The sequence below is a fragment of the Phalangium opilio genome, unplaced genomic scaffold, assembly GCF_054372755.1.
Source record: "Phalangium opilio isolate 3A_F unplaced genomic scaffold, DU_Popi_V2 ptg000209l_1, whole genome shotgun sequence".
In the NCBI taxonomy this organism is placed as follows: Eukaryota; Metazoa; Arthropoda; class Arachnida; order Opiliones; family Phalangiidae; genus Phalangium; species Phalangium opilio.
In genome coordinates, this window is record NW_028324217.1 from 19,994,377 (window position 1) to 20,018,312 (window position 23,936).

The window sequence follows — 23,936 nt, forward strand, 5'->3', positions numbered from 1 at the left end:
ATACTAATTACCTTTCCGCACACCGACGCCAAATGGGCCTTCTTGGGGCTCATTAAATTTCGCCGTGGAAGCGATCGCTCTTACGCCCTTTCGGCGCGTATCGACCGTACGCCTCAACAAATGGAGGCCCACCGCCGTGCCTGTGACGAACTGACAACGCGCCTTCGCAACGGTGAGACAAATCTCGCCATCCGGAACGACTCAGTCGTCATTCTGCTCCGTCCCACTGGTTCGGCCGACCAGTCGGTCCCGCCTTTTGCTGGCCCCACCCGCCACATTCGGCCGCCACCGCCATCCCAGGGGTACGCCTACTCCTATCGTCCGCCTCCCACTCGTGGTACCGGTAATATTCCATTCCCGCCGAACTTAATCTACCGCCCTTCGCCCGCCACGACTCCAAAAAACCTACTGCCCCCGCGCTTCCAGTCCTAAGCGAGGCGCGGCTCCCTCGCTCCGCCCTTAATCCTTTGGCCCTACCGTTTTCTCCCACTGATCGCTCCCCTCGCCTCTCTCGCTCCTGTTCAGTGCTTTCTGCCAATGTCAGAAGCCTGAACAGTCTGTACCGTAGGGACAAACTGTCAGCTCTAGTGCGCGACCACGACGCTCGCTTCGTTGCCCTCACGGAAACGTGGCTAACCCCTGCCACTCTCGACTGTGAACTCTCCGTTCCGTCGCTGGTCCTCTATCGCCGGGATCGCCACCCTTCCCTACGGGGCGGTGGTGTCGCTCTCTACGTCTCCGCTGCCTTCGACTCCCGTGACCTTTGCCTCTTTACCCCTGCGGAACTCTCGGGTTGGTCCTCGGACTGTGGGCTGGAGGCCCTCACGGTCTTGTGCCACAACACCCAGTCTAGCCTCCTGGTCTGTGTAGTCTATCGGTCCCCATCCTTTGACAACCACGGCGAACTTCTGCGGCTCTTGTCTCGGGTGAACGACTACTGCGCCACCCACTCCTGTAGTTCCCTCATCGTCGGGGACTTAACTACCCTCGCCTCGACTGGTCCTCGCTCGCGCCCGAAGCACTCGCTACACCTCAGGCCAGGGTGTTCCTCGAACACGTTGTTGACCTTTATCTCACCCAGCTGGTCACGTCTCCCACTAGGCAGGGTGTCTCCGCTGACTCTCATCCCAGTTTTCTGGACCTTGTGCTTGCGTCTGACCCCGATCTGGTCTTCGACGTCACCAACTTGGCCCCGCTGGGAACTAGCGATCATGATACACTGCTTTTCCAGGTCGCTTTCCCCACCTCGCCTGCTACGCCGCCGCTCAGACCGATGCGCGATTTTTTCAAAGGGGACTATGTGGCGTTCAACGCCTACCTTGCTGCCACCGACTGGGGCTCGGTCCTAGGGGCCGCCTCTCTCGATGACTGCTGGGATGCTTTCCTGGCCGTGATCATGGTGGGCGTCGACAGTTTTGTCCCGTTTCGAACCATTCGCCCGGCGTACCCATCTAAATCTGTTCGCTCCCTTAAGTCCATTGACCGGAAAGCCGCTACATATAAACGGTACTGCCGCTTAAAGCGCCGCCAGGCTAGTCCCTTGTTGGTCCAGAAAGCCTAACGTGACTTTCGCGACGCCCGCTCTGCCCTCACCAAGGCCCAACGTAAGTTTAAGCGCAGAAAGGAAGCTCACTTGGAGTCGCTGATAGGGTCCAATCCGAAGGCCTTCTTTGCTCACGTGAACAGCAAACGGAAGAGCAAATTCACCATCACGGCACCGGAACGCGCTGATTGTGCCCTCACTACCCATCCCGTCGAAATCGCCACCATATTCAACAGCCACTTCGCCCAAGTTGCCTCGAACGCGCTCCCCCAACTTCAACAACGTTGCCCCTCTGCCCTGCCCAGCGCTACACTGACACGGTTCTCCTGTTCGGAACTGGACGTGCTCCGCCAACTCACCAGACTTCAACCCTCCAAATCGGCTGGACCCGACGGCCTTCACCCCTACCTGCTTCGCGCTCTGGCCCCGACACTGTGCGGTCCCCTGTCGATGATTTTTAACGCCAGCTTCGCCCAAGGCACCGTTCCGCAAGCCTGGCGTCTGGCCCACGTCACTCCCATCTACAAGAAGGGTGGTCGCTCCAAGGCCGCCAACTACCGTCCGATTAGCCTTACCAGCGTGGTTTGCAAAGTCTGTGAACGTATCATAAAAACCATCCTTGATGCCCATCTTGCCGCCACGGACTTCGTGCACCCCTCCCAACACGGCTTTCGTGCCCGTCGCTCTTGCGAAACCAACCTGCTGGAGGCATCTCACTCGTGGGTTACTTGGCTAGATGATGGCGAACCAGTCGACGTCATATACCTCGATTTGTCGAAGGCGTTTGACACCATCCCAACGAAAGGCATTACTGAGGGTCTCATCAGTGCAGGCATATCAGGCTCGGCGCTCAGCCGGTTAACCTCGTTCGTGACCGGCCGCATGCAGCGTGTTGTCTTCAAGGGTCAATCCTCCCCGCCTCTGCCCCTACACAGTGGGGTTCCGCAAGGGTCTGTCCTGGAGCCGCTCCTCTTCGGAGTGTTCATTAACTCGCTCCCCGCTGTAGTCAACGATTCGCTGGTCTTATTGTTTGCGGACGACTGTAAACTCTCCCGACGGGTCTCTGGCTCGGCCGACTGCCTTGCCCTCCAGGCTGACCTGGACGCTGTCCTCGCCTGGGCCGCAACCTGCGGCCTCCACTTCAACGCCGGGAAGTGCGAGGTCCTGCTCCTTGGAACGCGCAACTCACGCCACCAGTACCATGTTGGCAGTGCCCCCCTCCCACCTTCGTCGTCTGCTACCGACCTCGGCACCCTGGTCGACGAGGACCTGCTGTTCCGCCGCCATACCTCTAAAATAGTCGGCCGCCTGAACTCGATCTCAGGGCTGGTCAAACGTAACTTTTACTTTCGCTCCCCACGGTTCATGAGTACCATTTACAACTCCCTGGTTCTCCCATCCGTCGACTTTGACTCGATTATATGGTCTCCTCCGCAGACGGGGCCCAAGACGTCGCTCACCAAAGCCCATAATCGTTTCACGAAACTTACCAAGGGCTGTGAGCGCCTACTCCCTGCCCGGCGTGACTCTCGGCTTCGTGTCTTGCCGCCGGTCCTCTGCCATCGCGTTAACGACCTCGTTTACCTGTTCGACTTGTTCCGCGGTGCCGTCGACGCTCCGGTCGCCAAGTACTTCGCACTTGCCCCTGAGACGCGTACCCGTGGCGATCGCACTCGCCATCGCCAGCACCACTTCACTGCCCGTGTGGTGAATGACTGGAACGCACTCCCCCCCGCCCTCCTCGACTCTCCTGGCCGAAAGTCGTTTCGACTCGCCGTCTCGACCTGGCTCTCTTCCGTCCCCTAACCGCCGGTTCCCGTGTGTCCCTTAGTGTTCTTATAATTAATTTATTTTATTGGTTTTTGTTTTTGTTTTCTGTTTATTAATATTGTTCCTATCTATGTACTACTATGCTGTTTTTGTTTTTACCATGGAGGGGGGTTGTACCCAAGCCCTGGCGGCTTCACAACCCTATCCCTCGAGTTGCACTAAATAAATAAAATAAATAAATAAATAAATAAATAAAAGTAATATAAGAAACCTCCCTTCGGCTGCTTAAGTTAAGTCAATTTCATAGACTCATTGTAATTTTAAACTTTTCCAATGAAATAATTCATGCATCATTTCTAGATTTTGATGATAATCAATCATTAATAAACAGGCAGTGACTCGATTATAGGATTTTCATAGGTCTTTGCATAAAGTTTGAATTAAACCCTTACCTTGCCAAGGTATATGACTAACACTATCAGGAATACATAGATTTACTACTGGGAATCTTTAAGAGGCCATAGACCCCACACAAATATCTGATTGACTGTGAGGGGAAGCGCCAAAAACTTTTAAACCACTTGCTCCTCCCTCCTCGCGTCTCATTGGTTATGCGAATGTGTGGGACAGATCGAGATCATGACCTTTTAAGCTATCGTTTCGGCTCGGAAATGGTCGGGAAGTGCGAGAATTTGTAACAGCTTGACGTTAACGACGTTTTTGAAGCGGAAATTTCTCTAACTGAAACTAAAGTCGACGATTTATTAGTTAGTGTAGCTCGAAATTCAGTATTGAAAACGAATGACGTTTGCCTCCCCTTAAACCCTAAGCCTTTGCATAAGGATACTGATGTTTTGTTTTTGTATAACTTTGGTGAAGAGTGGAAGGAATTAAATTGTTACTCCACCCTGTGAGAATTGTAATATCGAGTTGTTAACTGAAAGCGAGTCTCCAAGTATTTTCGCCTTTTTTTTGTGAAATGTAATCCTAGTTCTACTCGTTCAGACGACGTGTCAGGTTTACATACGGGTTCACCGCGCATAGGTCGCGGGAGTCGCGGCGCAGGTCGCAAAATACGTCAATGTCAAGTGGTTTTTAAGATCAAATAAATTATGCATGACGTCAACGGTGACGGTTTCTACACCTCCTCTCCTTGCAGTCAAGCACCCAGGCCCATAAAATGGCCTCTTAATGATTCCAAGTAGTAAATCTATGTATTCCTGACACTATACATAGATAGATTTTAAAATGGTGTTATTATCTATCTCGAAATTTTGTTCTTGTATTCATAATTTTCATCTTCTTGGCTTCAACACAAACTAGATTTTCGTTTCGAAATAACCGTATGTGAATATTTATTAGCAAAATCAGGAATCTTCTATTTCTTTACGACAGACGGCTAAGCAGCAGTGGCGTCACTAGGCCTTTTTTGGGGGGCTATAGCCCCCCCAAATTCCAAACTTAGCCCCCCCCCCCCAAAAATAATCCGTAAACCCTACCAAAAAATTGCTGTTAGCAACCTAAAATTCTGTAGCAACATATAAAAATTTTTCAATATGAACAGTAAAATTTTGAAGAAAAAAACAGATGGAGACAAGTAAAATGTTTCATGTTCTTTCGAAGGGAGCCCCAATAGTGTGGACTAAAAGCTAACCAAAACTAAAAATAAACCTAAGACGAGTGAAAATCCTTCATAATCGGTTCCGTAGTCCTTATCAATAAAAGGTTGTACATCTTTAAAATACGAAAAATTTCATGTTGACACAAATTTACGGATAGTTTTAAAGGTCTACACATTTTCCAAAGAACCCATTATGCAATTTTTAGCCACATCGTAGTATACGATAGGCTCATAGTTTGACCCGAGCCGTAGTAGTACTGGCCGGGGTTTTCGCTTTCGTTATCGTCAGATTTTAGCTTAAATGGAACCAATGAGCTCAGTTAGAGATTTTATTTTAATTAAAAAAATTTTCACACCGCACCCGGGAATTGAATCCGACTGGCTGGCGCAGCAGTAAGATACGCCATAGATGGGCACTATCATATCATTTGATAGTTTTTCCACTTGATACGATAGAAAACTAAATCTGCCCCAATCAAAGTATCAATTTTGATAGTTATTTTCGAAAAAATTTGAATTATAATGATCGATTGAGTTTGATAGCTTAAAAAGTGCACTCGAAGTTGATATGATTCATTGATTCGTTGAAATCTTCTAGAGAAAAATATCGATTCTCAACGTGATCTGACTACTAACCCCATCTTTTAGAAATCATAAAAAATGATAGGCATTATTCCTTGAGAAATATATTGATTTTTTGAGTGATTTTATTTGGCGACATCTGTTTTCTGATTTCATTTTAAAAGAATTATGAGCTAATCTTTGATAGGCAATTTTGATAGTTATGAAAATTTCTGGAAAGATAAGTCGTTTTTTGAATGATATCGAAGTTTTTAATATATTTGAACGTTAGCAAGTGTAGGTTTATTCTATAAGAAGATTCTGTATTTGGTGGTCGTTATAACCCTCTCAAACAAATAAATAAAAATAAAATAAACGATGGTTCAACAGTTCAAACTGTGAAGACGGAGCTTCTTGTAAATAGAAGCTCCGTGCTGTCACTGATGTGAACGACTTCTCGAGGAGGAAGAACGATTCCACGAAATCATCCAAACGTAGAAGTAGATAAATTAAAGTGTAGATTTTCTGATTTTTATTACCCACAGTTATTAATTGCAATTTTTGCCTTTAATTATTATTAGTTAACCGTTTATAGTAGATGGTTTAGATTAAATCGAGGGCGAATAATTTGAAAAAGTTTGGATAGTAGCTAACTATAGACAGTTAAAAGTCAAACTTGAGAAATGAGATTATGGAAATTATATGAATATATGAAAATATTCGAAATTCTACAAAATCAGGAAATATCAGGAATCGATTAAACAGAGTAAAATTAGGTAGAGACCAAATCAGTTTGATCGAAAACAATCAAATTTAAAGTCCGGAGATTAAATGATCGATTAATTTAGTCGTTCCTAAAGATTTCAATTTGATTTGATAGGCAAAAAATCTATCTAACAATGAGAGCCAATCTAACATATTGAAGGAAGATTTGATAGTTTCACCATCTATGATTTGTTGAGAGGGAAAAAATCTATCTAACAAATAATGCCAGTCTAAAATATAGCTAGAAGAATTGATAGTTTCGCCAAATATGATAGTTTGAGAGGAAAGATATCTATCTAACCAGCAGTGTCAGTCTAAAATATAGTCAGAAGAGTTTATAGTTTCGCTATCTATGATAGTTTGAGAGGAAAAATATCTATCTAACCAGCAATGTCAGTCTAAAATATAGTCAGAAGAGTTGATAGTTCCGCCATCTATGATGGTTTGAGAGGAAAAAAATCTATCTAAGAAGGAGTTCCACTCTAAAATATAGCCAGAAGAATTGATAGTTTCGACATCTATGATAGTTTGATAGGAAAAAAAATCTATCTAAGGAGGAGTGCCCAACTCTGAGATACGCTACCACTCTGGGGTCGGACACTTCTGATTTTTTGTTTAGGGTCTTTGAATTTTTTCTTTTTATTTATGTGCTAATTAAATAGATAACGATGTGGCTACTATTAAGTCCTGGCCATTGGGCCATCTTGTTTATATTAAGTTCTTATAATAACTTTAAAATAGTTTGCCCAGATTTAGCCCCCCCCCAAATTTCAAACCCTAGCGACGCTACTGCTAAGCAGACTACACTATAGTTTGAAGCGCTTTTTCCTCTTTCCCAATTCCAACGACCATATCAAAGGACTAAGATCTACCGTACCTTGTCCGTGAGCAATAGTGTCTGAATATGGTATTTGGCGGTTCGAGGATGTCTCGCGTGTTTTAACGTTATGCCTATGGCGCCTTGTATACTTCCCTCCCGTAGGGAGGTTTCTTATATTACTTCTGGTTTTATCAACAAGAGGCCGCGAGGCTTTTGACTGCAATAGCCCTATTTGACAAAATTTAAAAGGATGTACAATCCGTTACGTAGGGGTGTGGCCTATATGAAGCTTATCTTCCATGAAATAGAGCTCTACTGGGCATGGGTGGATTTCGTAACATTATCAGTGCATTGGAATGAGCTTCGGAATATCCCTTTGAATCCATGAGCCGAGTCATTCCACGTGACATTACCCAATCACTACTCCAAGAGAGAGTAACACTACTACTTCAAAATATAGCTCTTGATACGCCCCCTTTATAACGGATTGTACGCCCCTTTAACACATCTTTGCATTTATCTCATTGAAAAAATTTAAGGGCAGTACCCAGAACCCACCTTAATCACGGCAGCTTTTCTTTTCCTATTAAATCTAATTGGCGAATCTTTCTCATCTGAACTCAAACCGGCAGTGACGTTTGTTTTATTTACATCTTGCTTATTAGAATTGACGCCATATGAAGGAATGACGGTTGTTTTATTTACACCTATCTTATTAAAACCACTTTCGCAATCTCCTTCTATAATCGCGCACTCTTCCGGTGTAAGAACGAACACGTCATCGTCATCCATTTCCAAGTCAAAAAATGGTTTGGCGGGTAGATTCAATCTTGAACCGCTGGGCAACACATAATCAACTTTTTCCACTTTTTTAATCGATTCACTTTCAATCAAGTTGACGGAATCGATATTATCTTCTTGAAAAATATCGACGGATACGTTTGCATTACCGATTATTTGTTTCGAACTTTCTTGGAAAACGTTTGGTGAACTAGTTAAAATTTTGGATTGAAACCTGACTGCGGCTTTAGGTGTAGATGTACCGCCGAGTCTGTGGATGATTTTAGCGTCCAATATTTCCGTGTCCTTCCGCTTACACGCATAATCACACTGTTCACATTTGAAGCGTTTTCTTTCTTCACCCTTTCTATTGCGACGTTGTAGGCCCCTTTTATATTCAGTTGAATATTTGAACCCGGTTGTACGTTTCTTCTTCAATTTCCCTACAGAAAATATATCATCACAAACATCATTTACAATTTAATATCAAAAATACAATAACGTTCAAGCGAACTTCATAGTAGTGCGTACGAAAACGCAGCGTTAAGGAATAAAAAAGGTGTGTTGAATCCATTATAGCAATTTTTGCTTTTTCCACTAACCTTGTGATGAAACAGTGTTGATTAAAGGCCTTAGCAGATGAGTAAACGAGCATATCAACAAAAAGGGGATGAAGATCAACTTAAATGGAGGAGAAACCTTGGCTCGAAAACAGAAAGGTTGTGCAACTTTTCTTTGACCTCAAATTAATTTTCATTCAATAGTTTTCAGACAGGTTCATCAGAACTTATTGCAAGATGAAACTTATGTTGAAGTATGAAGGACTGATTTAATAATAAAAATACGAGGTTCATAATTGTCATGAATCATTAAAGAGCAGGATAAGAACAGATGCGAACATTTGTTGTAAGTTCCACCATGTGGAGGTTGGACAGTTCCCGTAATCTTACCCCTAACGATTATAATGGAGTCGCAGACTTGCAGGCAACCATTCGAAGATGAATAGCGAAATTCCGGGAAAATTTTGCGTAAGCCCCGCCCCTTGGAGGCTAGACATTCCTAGTACCTCTAACGATGGTGATGAAGTAAAAGCTTATCTCAAATATACGAAGTAGATGGACACCAGAGGGTGGTGGAGTCAGAAGCCAATGCAAGAGATTCGGGTTATGTGGAATGGACGAGAGACTAGGCAGACGAAGGAATAGTGTATTTTGGATCCAATTTTTATCGACCATCGGAAAACACGGACACTTCTACTTCCATATGCAACCTGCGAACGCGCTCTATGGTAACAAAAGACAGACAGACACAGAAACGTCCCAGACAGTAACTCTCAATGACATGTCACTTGGAGAGGTAAATAGTAGCGTTGATTAATAATGTTTAACGAGGGAAAAGGTTAATAATCACCCATAGTCACACTGATCATATTTGAACGGTTTTTCAGCACTATGAATGTGTTTATGCGCGATTAAATGACACTCGCGCCTGAATCTATATTCGCACTGATCATATTCTTCGTTACCCTTTGAATTATGACGTTGTACACCCCTTTTATAACCAGTTCAATATTTGAACTTTAGAACCCCGTTGTACGTTCCTTCTTGACTTTCCCCACAGAAAATATATAAAAAACGACGAATATTGTCGAACGGTCGTATTTCAAACTTTTTCTTTGCTCTCAAAATATTCAACGGATTTTTAGGGAATCAAATGCCTGGTGACGCTGCATGATGACAAGTTACCCCTTTAATTCGTCCTCTCTGTTGTTAAATTATTTTTGGTCGAAATAAGTACCAGCGATGATAAGAAAAAAGTGAAGATCCTTGGGAAATTTTCATTGTTCAATGTCAATAAATGTTAGGTTGAATTTTAAAAACAACATTAAAGTGTGAACGTTTTGTCCAACACATTTAAATATGTTTCATATAGGATATAAATGACATTTTACTCGGCTCTGTAGCCTTCAAATCCATTGTATTCGCCTATGCTTTTCCCAAATCTAGAGCGTTCTTCCTAAGGCACATTGATCACGAACAAGGGTTTTCCCCCCATTTTTTAAAGGATCGTTATCACCCTATTTTGGCTCGGACTTAGCCGACGAAATCCCCAAATTTTACTTTCTGTACTCTGGCGCACTTTCTGAGTAGTGGCAGAATTCAGAAACATTTTCGTTTCCCACACCCGTCTAGAAATTTTTCCCTTCCAAGAAAGAGTTTCGCAGTAGGATTTGGAGTTTTCGGATGGAAGGAATAGAGGTTTTTTTTTGCCCTAAGGTATTTCAGTTTAAGTTGGGATAGCAGTCGCAACAGGGGGCCCACGAGTCTATGGGTAGGTCTATTAATGCTGGTTTGTTATTCTGTCGTTCTTATCTATGGGCAAGGTCTAGTGAAACAAATTTTCTTGAAACTACAGAACCAAAAAAAAAAACTCTTTGTACTTCGGAAAGGGGTATACCACGCCTTACAGATGTTTATCATTTATTGAAGGTAAATAGGTAATGGGGTGAAAGCATTCGACCCACACTTTCTTCAGAGCACCGGCTTGACAAATTCTAAACACTCGTCCCCTCCCCTGTGATGCTTTGAATTTTCCACGAAGAAGCAATAGAGACGTTAAGCAACCTTGAATAGTTTAACCTCAACAGTGGACATAATTTAGACGTTCACAAAGGTATTTAGGAATGGTTAGAGGTTTGCTTAACCTTTCTATACAATAATTCTTGGGATTTCCCTTCCCATGGATTCCGAGTCTGCAGATCAAACTAGAGCGGTACTCTTTACTAGACCTACGTACCTACCTATTCTGTTATTTGCGACCCATATTTACTTTTGATTATTATCAAGATTTTACGTTTTTTAAAATCTCACAGCGAAGCTTCGAAAATTTGTTGAAGGCCTAGTAGTTCAATATTCTACAAAATGCAAAGCATTACAAATACAGAGCCGTGTAAGTGTCGCAATGCTTGTACCCGACCACTAAATTATGGTAGCGAAAAAATTACGCGAGGAGGATGTTCTTGCCGCGCAAATAACTTGAAATGTACGCGGGAATGCAAATGTGCTCCAGGCAAAATCTCGTGTTCAAATAGGGATAAAAACAAAGAAGAATTTGAAAAGGACGAAGAAAGGGGAAATGTAAGTTAAAATCTTGGCTGTTAATTGCCCACGTTAGAGCAAAATAGGGGTAAAAACTAAGGAAAATATTTATTTGCAAATGTTTTGTAGGTAATATCCAGCGATGAAAGTTCTGAAGAGGATTTATTTGCAAATAAGGCTAAATCAACGCGAAAAAAAATTAATTTGGTGGAAAAAAAGAGAACCAATAACAAAACGCCCCCTTCTTGCAACATTCCTGGTAAAAGTTCCTTTACAGATAGGTTGAACGCGGATGAAATAAATACTAACAACGAAGTTTGCGATGCTTTACAGCAACACAATGATGAAATAAATGTAAGTCTAATCGCTTTCATTTTCCCTATTACATTTAACATTTCTTCTAAAATATAGAAAGCCGCTTCAGAGGCAACCCGTGAACAGTTGGAAGAGTATTTTCGGGTCACAGCGAGACAAATACCAGAGGCTCTGTCAATTTTACATTTTGTGCCAATGTCGAATGGTAATCACGATTGTCGGCGAAGTTGATTACTAACCAATCAAAAGTTCTTATAAAAATCATATTACTAAATAGATGTGCAACAATCGAATGGTGAAAGAAGCCTGATCGTTCTAGCAGCGGGAGGCGATCCACCAGAACCTTTGTTTTATGCGCCAGGATCTCTCAAAGGAGACAAAAAAGATAAATGTATCTGTGGAAATTGTCGGCCTATGCCAACAGAAGACGAAAATGTCTGTTGCAGACAACGTGTTTGTAATTCTGAAAGAGCTATGTTCTTTTTAATGTGTTTATACCGTCCACTTTTATACGTGAGCATGCGATTTCGAAATGAAGCGGCCATTCGACGAGGTCTAGGCCCAGAAAATAATAATTTCAGGTAGGTTATATACTTTACAATTGAACATAAAGATAAGTTCAAAAGACATATTGATTGTTTAGGTATCAGGCATATCGAAATTACACGCTAATGGAATTTGGACGATTAGGCGCCGGAAATCGCATTGTGATCCCAGCTTGCTGCGTGCTACGAATTCGGGCAGCATATCCATCTCCAGATGGTCAATATGTGCCATTTAGAAGGGGGGTAGTTCCGATGAACTATTGAACTTTTCTGTTTGTAATATCAAATGAGTGTTTTATTTGTAAAATCAAATGAGTGCTTTCGTTAGTTAAATAAAATAAGTTTTTCTGGTTTGAATATCAAATGAGTATTTTTATTAAAACAATTTAGTGTGCAACGACCTCAGTTCCACATAAACCTGGCTAGGTATATGAAATTAAAATCTTGACATGTGCTTAGCTAGTAACTCCTCGTTAGGTGGCTTCTCCATCATACTTATATTGCTAGAAATGTGACGGGGATCATTTTCTCCCATGAAAGAAGGGTCTGATACATTTCCCTTTAATAATAGAAAATGTTCAAGAATGAGCTCCTGAAGGAATTGCAACGACCAGGGTGAAAGGTTTATAAAAATAAAACCTTTCCACCTAAGACATTTGCGAACTGTTACCGGTTTTAAACTATCTTACCACGTAATTTTCCTTTTCTACAAAGATGCTTTCAATCAAAGAGTCTATGTAATTGTATTGTTTAGGCTCAAAAACCTTCCCAACGTTATAGCTTTTTGATTTCTTGCTATAGAAGTACCTATACCTAAGCTGTCCATCTTTCGTACGGGCCTGTTTTCGATCGGCGTGTTGGTTGTGGTCTATAGCGGCTAACGTTACTCTAGCTTTATAGCTGTCCCAACTAAATTAAAATATCAAAACCTTAGTACAAAAAATCCGTTTTCTGAATGAAATTTGAAGGTTCTTTTTCACCTATAAAAATTCCGTTTAGAGACATACGCAAGCATAAGATTGTGAAAAACTTCAACGAATCCCGTGTGTCTGTTACAAACGAATTTAAAATTAACCGAGTCACTCAAATACTATCACCACTAACGATAATACCTGAAATTTACGTAGTATTCTAAATTTTTTTGGAAATTTTTGTTCAGCACAATGTCTTCTAGAGCTTTATACGCCTTCGAATTAACTTCTAGCCATTTTTTATCTCGCTCTTCTGCATTTGGTAACGGTATTTCATGTGCGCATGAGTACCCGGCGCCAAAGTCCGTAAGCCATTCATGATAATCAGTGACGTGGTTTAATACACTTTGAAATGAAGCCTGCAATTTATCCACGTCACCTTCGCAATTTCTAGCACAGAACCAAAAATGGTTTCTAATATCAGGCGCCCACTTCACTAGTTCCTCAGTGGCCTTCAACTTTCCAGCCTTTAAAACATAAAAAACGCATTCACTTATCATCATAAGTTACAATAAAGCAATTCTTATTGGTTCAATTTCTCAAAATTTTTAATAAATAGGGGTGACACATACATCGGCAATTTTGGCTCTAATATTCTTTCCAGCATGCCATGTATCTAAGGAATGCGTGGCATTTTTGAATATCCTATCTGGCTTTTCTAAAACACCGCATGATCAAATGGAATTATTCTTTAGTTATTCTCCTCTTGGCGTTTGTGATTTCTTTACTTACTCATTTCAACCTTAATTTTACAATGGGCGTCCGTGACAACTTCAGAAATAACAATACTGTTATCTTTGGCTAATTCCATTATTTCTTTGGCAGCCCTTTGAAAACCTATGAACTCCATATTTGGACTTTTCCCATCGGCTTCTCTTACGTCTACTGTAGATATTGCTAAAATTTTGTTTGTTTCACAATCAGCGAACGTGTAAGTGCAATATGTTGCAGAAAATCCGGGAGAATCATTCCTTCCGTCCCCAGCAATTAACAATTCTTTCCCAGCTAACTTTATAAAAAGCTCGTTTTGCATATTTTGCCAATATTGTAGTATCGCTGGTTGAATGAAGTGCCTCTGATACCTATCCGATTTAAAGGTTAATTATTGTACTTATATTATAAATGCGTTCTCAATTGATTAATACCGATAAAATGTGTCATCAGATATAAGATGAATTTTGGCAAATCGCGCCCATTTCTCAATTTTTGCAAACTCGTTGCCTGCTAATAAAACAGCACTCGCTAGTTTGATATTTCCAGAATAAATGCCTCGAAAGTTATCCTGACTTTCCCAAACTCCCTATTATAATTTAAGTCTTTCATTATCATCTAATACCGATAAAAATTGTCAAATTCAATCGTACATTTTTGTGATTCGGTCCTGATGCTACAGCAGGACAATTATAATAAAATATTAGCGCAGATCCTCGGAAAACAGAAGTGTATCGCAATGGCAAACCGCAATAGCATTTCAATCCGAAAGCCTGTTTTACCAATTGCTCAATCTTATCCAAAAAAACCAAAACCATTTCGGCATTTACAGCATCTTTTGGACAAATATTGGGGTTTCTAGGAAACTGAAATGAATAGGTATAGATATTGTGCGAACAAGCGTTGCCAGTCATTCGTGAGTGCAATTTAACCGCTTTCTACAACAGACTGAAAAACTTGTTCGATTCAGTGATCATTCAGTTCCGATTCGGAACTGAATGATCACTGAATTGAACTTCCGAACTCGACATGCTCTAACAAAATCCTGGCAACCCTGAAGCGCGGTTAATGGTAAGAAACGAGGCGGAAATTTCTCTTGCCTCTTTAGCGCGCACTATATATATCGACCATTTTAAAAATAGTTTCAATTCACTCAAACGTAAATTTTGTCTAATCGAAAACCGTTTTAATACCTGATCAGTTAGATGCGCGCAATCATCAGTTAACAATGGTGATCCAAAATTGGAGGTTACTCCACCAGTAGGACTAATGAACGAGTTATTACTCTAGATAATTATTCAGGTTAATTTTATTCCGTGTAATTATATCGTATTCCATCTTTTGTAATGGGTGTCCAATCCGGAGTGAGCTGTACCATGGTCGACAGTGAAAACGTTATCCGAGGGTAAAGGTGTGCCAGTTTCACTCGCTTTCAATGTAAAAATATATGGAGCGCGCTCTAGGGTTGGATACCCATTACAAAAGACACTTTGGGCTACGACTACTCATACGGTGAAATAGTATATATACATGATAATTTACCATTGTACTTTCATTCCTCTCAGGTGTATTTTTTCGAATTTCGCTAAATTTTTGAAAATGATTACCTTTTTATGCAGATAGTGTTATTAATTAATGGACCCTACCTAATAGGTGAAGTTTCACTATCGCTCTCAAAAAATAAACAAGAAACACGATTTTGATTTGCATCATTTCTCCGCCTACATTAATTGGCATATATATTTTTGAATTTGGAGTGAGGTGATAAATAATGTTTATAAACTCACAAGTTCGTAGATGATTTCAATCGTTTATTAAATCTGGAGGTTGGCGTTTCAAAATTAAAAGTGGAATTTTTCACACATTTAGTAGGTGTGGTAATTTGGAATTCGGGAATAACTTCGTATTGTGTTTCAACATCTGCAGTGCAAGTGAAAAAATTCTAGCTTGATATGATAATAGTCACGGTATTATAAATAAAAACACCTCATTTAAAAACAATGTAGGGAGAAAGATTTCTATTTTGGAAATATACCCCTCCCCCAAAGTTAGGGAGAAAGGGAGCTCTCTAGCAAAGACGTTATTGAACATTCCAAGAAGATAAACCCATTGGTATATATTAGTGATCCCTGGGGACACGCTATCAAAAACTTAGTACCGACTAAATAGGAAGCTGAACTGCAATAACTGAGCATATATATCCGGTCTGTCCCAACCTACCACTAGGTAGGGATGTAACATTACAAAGGCAGTGCCATACTTATGGAGCATTTAGGGTAAACTTATAATAATATGACTACGTACTAGTGAATACTAAATAATAACTGAAGTAAAATAATATAAGAAACCTATTACTTCTAATAATACAACATTTTGATGAATATTTTTAATACCTTTGGTAACAGAATATGTTTTAGAACCCTTTTTCTTTATTTCCATCTTCAAATATTCTAGTTCTTCCCTGAACCGAAAGATTATTTACTAAATTTAAGTGACTTGTAAATCAAAATTTTCTTTCGCGCTTACCATTTGCTGAACAAAAAAGATCCAAATTTTTCATTTGTATATCCTAACTTTTTCCTTTCCATAGACCAACGTTCAAATGTTTCTACGCCCAGATTCACTTTGTATACTTTTGATCTATTTTTTGTTTCCATATTATCCTAATTAATTAGCATAATTCGAATACAATACTGCTAGAACGTCAAATTGTCTTCTACACATAAAACTAAGAAAAAAACCCGAACTTACAACGCAAACATTCAATCAATGAACCGCAATAATATTCCGTGAACCGCGTGAAGTTATAAACTTTGGTCCCCGCGGGAAGGTAGGAGGAAGTACCAGACTTAGTAGGAATGGTAGAAATTATGGTTAGAATCCCCCCAGACGAGTCCATTCTCAATTCTCTAGAAAAGCGGCCGTTAATATCAATGCGGGTGCACACTGAAGATTTTTGTCTCTTTCGAGAAAAAAACGCTCTTAAAACACGAAAATATTTGTCTGTGTACACCCGGCTTCAGAGTGGGCCACATAGATGCAACCGCCATCTATTTCAGAAAAGTGAACTACGAAACGGAATTTTAAAAGTAGGGGGTGTGATAATGTTCCTTTAATGGCTTGTTGTTTGACCAAATTAATTTTCAGTGAGCTTGCAAAGAAACACTAATAACAGTTGAAGATTTTTTTCCTGGTTCGCGTTTTAATGTGACGTTTTAGATTTTGAATTAATATAACCCAAGATTAGTTTTCATCTAAGTTTAAAGCGGAATTAGATCCGAAAACTGAACACTGCATTCGCGATTTTTGAAAGATTGGGGGAAAAAAATACATTCGGATTTTATTAAGCAAATCGAGAGCGATCTCAAAGCATTCAAATGGAATACGCTATTAGACTTTATACCCAGAAGTCGGAAATAGTTGCTTAGAAATACGACTTCTCAATCTAGGTACTCAAGACTATAAAAACTTAAAATGACTTACCTGCAATTTCCGAACGAGGCGATGAGGTTTTACCTTCTGGAATCTTTGGAGCGACATCTTCTAATGTCTCCGTGTTGGACACCGAACTACTATGTTGAACTGCAATTGGAACTTCAGGTAAATCGCTTTCCATAGGAACGGAGGTCAATTCTGGTAGTTCAATTGGGTTACGTTCTAGTTTAGGAACACGCACTGGCACACTCAATGAGCTCGGATCGACAAACAGTTCCATAGTTTGGTGTTGACAATTATCAGTTTCCTTTGCACATGTCAAGGAGATTTCGGATTGGCTATCATCAAGATCGTTTTCTGGGGATCCTTCTATTGAATCGCTTTCGACATTTGTGTCAAGAGAAAGATCCAAATGTTTTTCGACTTCAACATTCGATTCAGGAAGACGAAATTCCGTCAATCGAGTTGTATTATCTTCAGTCTCCCCCTCTGTCGAGACACTTTGCGATTCAAGAAAAGAGTCGTTAATGTTAATATTGTTTTCAAGAGGTTCTCGTGGCGAATCACTCTCCGTGTTCGTGTCAGGAGTCATTTCGAATTGGTTTTCGACCTTAATTTTTGGTGAAGGCGCGATGTCACTGTATTTCGGTTTAGGGACAAGACACGGATTCATATTTCGCGTTATAAACCCAATATTTTCATATTTTTTTGAGGTAATTTCAATTTCTGCGTTTGTTTTGTAAACCTCCTCCTCATATTGAGGTTCAAAAACTGGTGATTCTTGAATAATATCTTCTTTATCCAGAATGCCTCGGATACTGTGCATAACAATAGGAAGGGCTAACTCCTGGCCATTATTTCCCAAATCATTTTCGATGGGTTCAGTTTTCACTAATTCATCGTTAGGCAATTGAAGTATTCCACTTTTCTCCTATTTTTAAAACAATTAACAATAACTCTCATTCTTAAAGTAATTCTCTTTCCAATTGCTTATTAAAGTGAAGGATGTTGCATACCATCAGGGACCCTATTCTGTAATTTTCTCGATCCTTCCCGTAAACATTACGGTTCCCGTTAAGTTTACAGTTTTCCGTTTTTGGCATAACGGCCAAATGAAAATTCGAGAAAAATGCTATTCTATAACTTTTTCGTTAAGTAAAAACATTTTTCCCGTTAATTTTTAAATTCCCGTTGAAATTTCATCATACCGTTTTCGTTAGGCTTAAGTTGAACTATTGACAGATTGTTGGCTTGGTATTTCTTCACTATTTAATTATTTATAAATTGTCAACTTAATTAAATTAACTTTTATTTATCACGAAAAACGCGTTGACACGCAAAGCATTGCCTTCTTTCTTGCACAGCAACGCGAAGAATTTCCATTTGTATTAATTGGTAGGCCCATTTAAATATCACCCTCGAAACGTAATTGAAATTATTGCCAAAAATAAACACATATGTAAACAATTAAGTTTATACCACTATAATAGTGTTTTTGAAATAGGCTTAACAATGCTTTTTTAAACCGTAAAATCCCTAACGGATGCCTTCGAGCTCACGAAAAGTTAACGTTTACCGTTACCGTTAAGTTTTCGTCCAAAAAGTTACAGAATAGACTTTTTCACCAAACGGTTTTTACCGACCGTAATCTTTACGGTTCACGAAAACTTTACGGGCAAAAACGCTTACAGAATAGGGTCCCAGATCTTTGATTCTCTTTTCCAACTCTTCAATGACCCTATTCAGTCTTTCAATTTCGTCTATTTGCTTATTTATCGATAATGATGTTTTCACTCTCTCTTTTGCCATTTTTGAAATTAAAACATTACACTAAACAAAATGAGATTCCATTACAAAACAATCTTCGGACTTTCTTTGTCTAAACGTATTTTAAAGGGGCAAGCAAGAAAAAGGGGAAGATAATGACACGCAAGAAGGGGATCAGCAACAAAGGCCCTGGTCGGGTTTCTTTGTTAATAAAGAAACGAAGGACGTGTTACCAATCCCCTTAGCTTTGTGCCAATCCTGATAGGTGTTTAAACCAATAACCTTAATTAATTAACCCACTGATAGATTTTGGTTCTATTTTAAGGGACACCTGATTCAACAACTGTCCATTTAAATTTTCTCATATCTCTGCTAAAAAAAAAACCCCTATGCTTTGAAAATACCTTGTCTTCCAGTTTCCTAACTCGATCATCTCTAGCTTTTACTTCATTGATTAGATCATCTTTGCTCAAGTGATCATAGTTACAATCTTCCTCATCTTTCATTTCCTAAAAACAAAGTTTCAATAACTTAACTCAGTTTGCCTAAAACAATGAAAATATTCCAATAATTTCTCAAATACCTCTTTGATCGCGAACCTTTGAAGATTTACTAAACTCATTTCGGAATTTTGAAAAGAGAGTTGTTGAGATTGTAAATCATCCCTAAAATAAAATAATTCTTCGAACTTAAGGTGTATAAAAACTAACAAATAACAAGAAAAGTTTCCCCACGCATTGTAGCTTTCACTATCAAAGCTAAGAAAACATGGCAAAGCTTAACTAGTTCAAACAAATTGTGACAATCAATACTACAAGACTAGGGATTTTCTCAAGCACACTTTCTGAATAGACCTAAAAATAAAATAAACAAGCTGGCCATATATATACGCCTGTTAAGGGGCAGATTGAAAATAAAGCAAGCGCCATCTAGTGAACAGAAATACAAACTCAAAGGTGACATTTTTTCATTGGCTGAAAACATTCTGACACTAAAATTCTGCCTCTGCGCATTTCTAAGCGAACCAATAAGATCACCCCTCATTCGTGAAAGCCCGGTTTAGAAACTCGTAAGGCCGTTGTAAATTTTGAATGAATTTATTTTTAGGTGTATACAACTACAACTAGCTTCGTATAAATTATTTATTCTGCTAGTATTTTTAATTTTTTAAACAGCAAGAAAGATCTATTTCTTTTCAAGGTATAATAGTTTCAAATTTCAATAGGTTTGGATCGGTTATGCCTGTTTAACATGATCCAAGTTGCATTATATTCATCACTTACCAGCTTAAACGTTCGACCATAACACGACATTCTTTAACAAATTCCATCACTCTTTGTACAGTTTCCCTGTTAAGATAATATACGTAACATTTTAATAATAATAAAAAGTATGGACATAAACAAAGATTTAAATGAACGTTCTTCTTTCACAGTTACTCACACCGTTCTGTTTTTGGCGTTAAAAAAGAGAAAAAGCTTGAACTTTTATTAAGAGCTTTTCTTGTATATAGATATTCTTTTTAATAATTATTAAAAATACATTAAAGCCTTCAAAGGAGGAGCCGTTACCGTAACAAAGGAATTCACTAATCACTACAAAGTACAAACGCCAAAAAAAAGGGAACGTCTAGCAGACAGCTTTTCCTAACCGCCGTCAATCAGTCTGGGAAATAAGGATATTTTTTAAACTAGTCCTTGGGAGTACAGGGTGGGAAATAAGGATTTTTTAAAACTGGACATTGGGCCAGCCACCCCCCCCTGGTCTGGAATAAATAAATTGAACCATGACCATTGACCAGGACGCGTCGTCTGTTAAAATGAAGCAGTGGATAATTAAAATAGTTGAGATAACATCCATAGATATGTTAAAAGGGTAGATATACAATTCAATGGGAGGTCGACGCGGAAGGGGCAACGAGCAGACAGCGCTATTTTCTGGGGGTAGCCGTATAAAACGCCATCTATCGGTAACTTTCGAAACTAAATTAGGGATTCAAGTCATATGAGTCGCTTTTTTTTTTTTTTTTTACTCGTTAGACCGTGAAAAAAAATATGGTGGTAAAATTTTTTGGCGCAAATGATTATTAATGGTAGAAAATCAAAATTTAAAAATCGAGTAAAAATGGCGGGAAATTCAAATTTGACATGTTTGCCAATATTCTGGAAAAGGCGTAGCATTGTTAAATGATTTATAAAAGATTACTAACCTAACCTAACCTAACCTAACCTAACCTAACCTAACCTAACCTAACCTAACCTAGTATTTGTGAATTAATGGGCAATTGCAATTGTAATTTTCTCATCATTATCATTGCACCATCATTAATTCCAGTATATTTTCACCCTGAAACACCTGTACACAAACGAGATTAATATGAATTAATTAAATTAATTATGAATATTTTTAACTTACCCTGGGATCAGTTGTAGGTTCAGTTTTAGTTATATTTCTATTTTATACATGTGTTTAACACCATCTAGTGACATTTTGCCAAAAAAATTGAAAATTGTTTCCTAATTTTCTCATCATTATCATTGCACCATCATTAATTCCAGTATATTTTCACCCTGAAACACCTGTACACAAACGAGATTAATATGAATTAATTAAATTAATTATGAATATTTTTAACTTACCCTGGGATAGGCTCGATCCTGCGAGTGCTTGCTGAGGCTGGTTCCACGTTGTAGCGGCTAAATTATCTTTTGCGCCTATTATAATGATATGCAATGAATAGAGGAAGGCGTGAGCTTTCATTTGGTATATATTTTATTATATTTCAAGGTGCCGGTACTATTCTTCAAAATAGCCGACTTAAGTGTCACTAATACACATTCTTACGTACCAGTTAGGGATGATATGAAGTTATGAACACTATTCCGGGAAACACTTTTTTAAACTAAATGTGCTTTTGCCCAACTTTTACTGAATTACCTCAAACTCCAAATAGTAGAAATCTTACAATGCGTCGTCTGCTTTACATTCAAAATTACTTTTGGCTTTGTCGTTTCGGTAAAATAGTGAGTTCCGGTACAAAATTAAGAGGTAAAATTTAAATAGACGAAAACTCCAATAAACGTTCGTAGAACGTAATTTTTACTACTATACGTTTAAATTAATCTAAATAATCATTAAAATACACTAAGAGTAGTGAAATTTAAAGGTTTAGGGGTAAAATAGTGACATTTTGCGGTAAAATAGTAGTATTCCCCGTCCACGGATTTTTAAAGTTTGTACTCATTTCTGATAGTAAATGAGGTGAGGAACACGATGCTGTTAAAAATTTCCACCGCAAATGAATTTTTTTTTATGAAAATTGCAATATTTTGGAAAAGGAGAAATCTAATAGAAACTGAACCTAACCTAAGCTAACCTAACCTAACCTGAACCTAACCTAACCTAACCTAACCTGAACCTAACCTAACCTGAGCCTAACCTAACCTAACCTGAACCTTACCTGAACCTTACCTGAACCTAACCTAACCTAACCTAACCTGAACCTGAACCTAACCTAACCTAACCTGAACCTAACCTAACCTAACCTGAACCTAACCTAACCTGAACCTAAAATATCCCAAACATAATCTAAACAAGTGTATGCGCCCCAAATATCAAATATACGAACAATAAGTAATATGTGCTACCTTTTTTTTAAAAAAAAAATCATTTGCGGTGAAAAATTTTGACGGCATCGTGTTCCCCACCTCATTTACTATCAGAAATGAGTACAAACTTTTAAAAATCCGTGGAGGGGGAATACTATCATTTGGCCCATTTTGCTTCAAAATATTATGGGGTTTCCCCTCAGTTTAATATAAATTCTAAACAACAAGGGCTAATATGACGTTTATAGTTTATAATTCCTCACTTTCGTGTCTTCGTGAGTAAACGTTTCCACTTTTGAATATGGATACTAATTTTAATAATCAATAAACTTACATTAATGCCTTTAAAGGAGGAACAACAAAGGAATTCACTACAAGTCACAGTGCCAAACTAAACAGGAGAACTTCTAGCAGATAGCTTTAACCTTTTCCTAGCCGCCGTCAGGTCCGTCAGTCGTCACCCCTCTTGATCAGCCATGGAAATAACACAGGTTTACAGGTCCAAAACCACTTTATTAATTACTCAGACTAGTTTTTTTATTCAAAAACCGAGGGTCACGAGTCCTAGGGACTTGTTTATTAATTCTAATTTTGGATAAATATTGAAAAGGGACGAGTTCATTTATTCAAGGTTTTCGTCAAATTTCGACTCCTTTCACATCGCAAGGAGTCTTAATCTTATTTCTTCATTATCTCTACTCCTAGTCGTAGTTTCAGATTAGAAGTAATCAGTACAGCGTTGCCAGACGTACGATAATTATAGTACAATGCGATAATTTTAAGAGTTTTTTCGAAGCGTACGATAGTTATGACGCTGTACTAGGGCTGCGTTCAGTAACACTCATCGGGAAAAACATCGATGCTTGGGAAAATGAAATCGATGTTCTTTTGACGTCATGATGACGTTGCAGTTGCTGAACGGCACAATTTTGTGTAATCGATGCTTTTCTTAATGGCGACGATATTATGATAACGTTACGGCAGAGGCTTAAATAACAAATCCGAAATATTTACAAAGATATTGTACTTCAGTTTATCAATTAAATCAAAACTCTGTCAGAATCCATTTTTTACCGAAATAATATATTGCTTTTTAGTATTATTATCCAGACCATAAGGATAATATTTGTCAATTCTACATTTTTTTAATTGTCGCGGCGCAAAATGACGAAATTTACGTCATGAATCCGATGCTCATCAAAAAAACCTCCTCTCACAGCTGATTTTCCTGATGGGCATCCGATGAGCATCATGACGTCACGCCCAAAGACGCGAAAAACCGTTCAGTAAGACATCGATGTCATCTTTTAGTCATTGATGTTTTTGATGCCGGTTACTGAACGCAGCCTAGCACGCTAAATTCGATAATTCGGCTTCGGCGTACGATAATTGTATGATAATTTAGCGGGTAATTTAACTAATCTGGGCACAAAAGGCTCGCTAGAAGAAAAAAAAGGTGAAATAGGATGAAATTATTCATGTTTTAAGTCCAAAGGCAGGATTAGAGAAACGTTCGGAGACGTTATTTGTCCATCTCCTTCAGGACCCTTGTAATTTGTACCGATTTTAGTATAAATACAAGGTCAATCAGAACACCACTATTTTGAAGGCGCTCGGAGCAGAGTT

The 23,936-nt window shown here is 39.3% G+C and overlaps 2 protein-coding genes across 9 annotated transcripts; one reads left to right on the top strand and one right to left on the bottom strand.

Annotated features, from left to right (window-relative positions):
* The first annotated feature begins 9,927 nt into the window (after positions 1–9,927).
* On the top strand, positions 9,928–12,091 carry LOC149621150 (uncharacterized). Its single transcript, XM_089855664.1, has 6 exons — positions 9,928–10,533; positions 10,733–10,997; positions 11,088–11,312; positions 11,370–11,478; positions 11,551–11,854; positions 11,917–12,091. The coding sequence occupies exons 2-6, from the start codon at positions 10,782–10,784 to the stop codon at positions 12,080–12,082; spliced, it is 1,020 nt and encodes a 339-aa protein (XP_089711790.1). The 5' UTR covers positions 9,928–10,533; positions 10,733–10,781; the 3' UTR covers positions 12,083–12,091.
* A 69-nt stretch (positions 12,092–12,160) lies between these two features.
* Positions 12,161–23,338, bottom strand: LOC149621151 (uncharacterized). 8 transcript variants are annotated; one of them, XM_089855657.1, is made up of 24 exons: positions 22,645–23,338; positions 21,640–21,704; positions 21,551–21,579; positions 21,342–21,416; positions 21,118–21,281; positions 20,146–21,057; positions 19,986–20,051; positions 19,286–19,367; positions 19,107–19,211; positions 18,625–18,765; positions 17,952–17,984; positions 16,984–17,866; positions 15,288–15,420; positions 15,147–15,221; positions 15,043–15,085; positions 14,694–14,786; positions 14,154–14,366; positions 13,935–14,089; positions 13,522–13,871; positions 13,362–13,447; positions 12,931–13,256; positions 12,799–12,867; positions 12,508–12,727; positions 12,161–12,377 (listed from the first exon to the last, which is right to left on the bottom strand). In XM_089855657.1, the coding sequence occupies exons 7-24, from the start codon at positions 20,030–20,032 to the stop codon at positions 12,255–12,257; spliced, it is 3,177 nt and encodes a 1,058-aa protein (XP_089711783.1). In that variant the 5' UTR covers positions 20,033–20,051; positions 20,146–21,057; positions 21,118–21,281; positions 21,342–21,416; positions 21,551–21,579; positions 21,640–21,704; positions 22,645–23,338; the 3' UTR covers positions 12,161–12,254. The 8 variants fall into 8 exon arrangements, with proteins under 8 accessions (XP_089711783.1, XP_089711779.1, XP_089711777.1 ...); XM_089855653.1 differs by having other exon boundaries at positions 21,551–21,704; XM_089855651.1 differs by having other exon boundaries at positions 21,551–22,120; positions 22,238–23,338.
* Between the last annotated feature and the right edge of the window lie 598 nt (positions 23,339–23,936).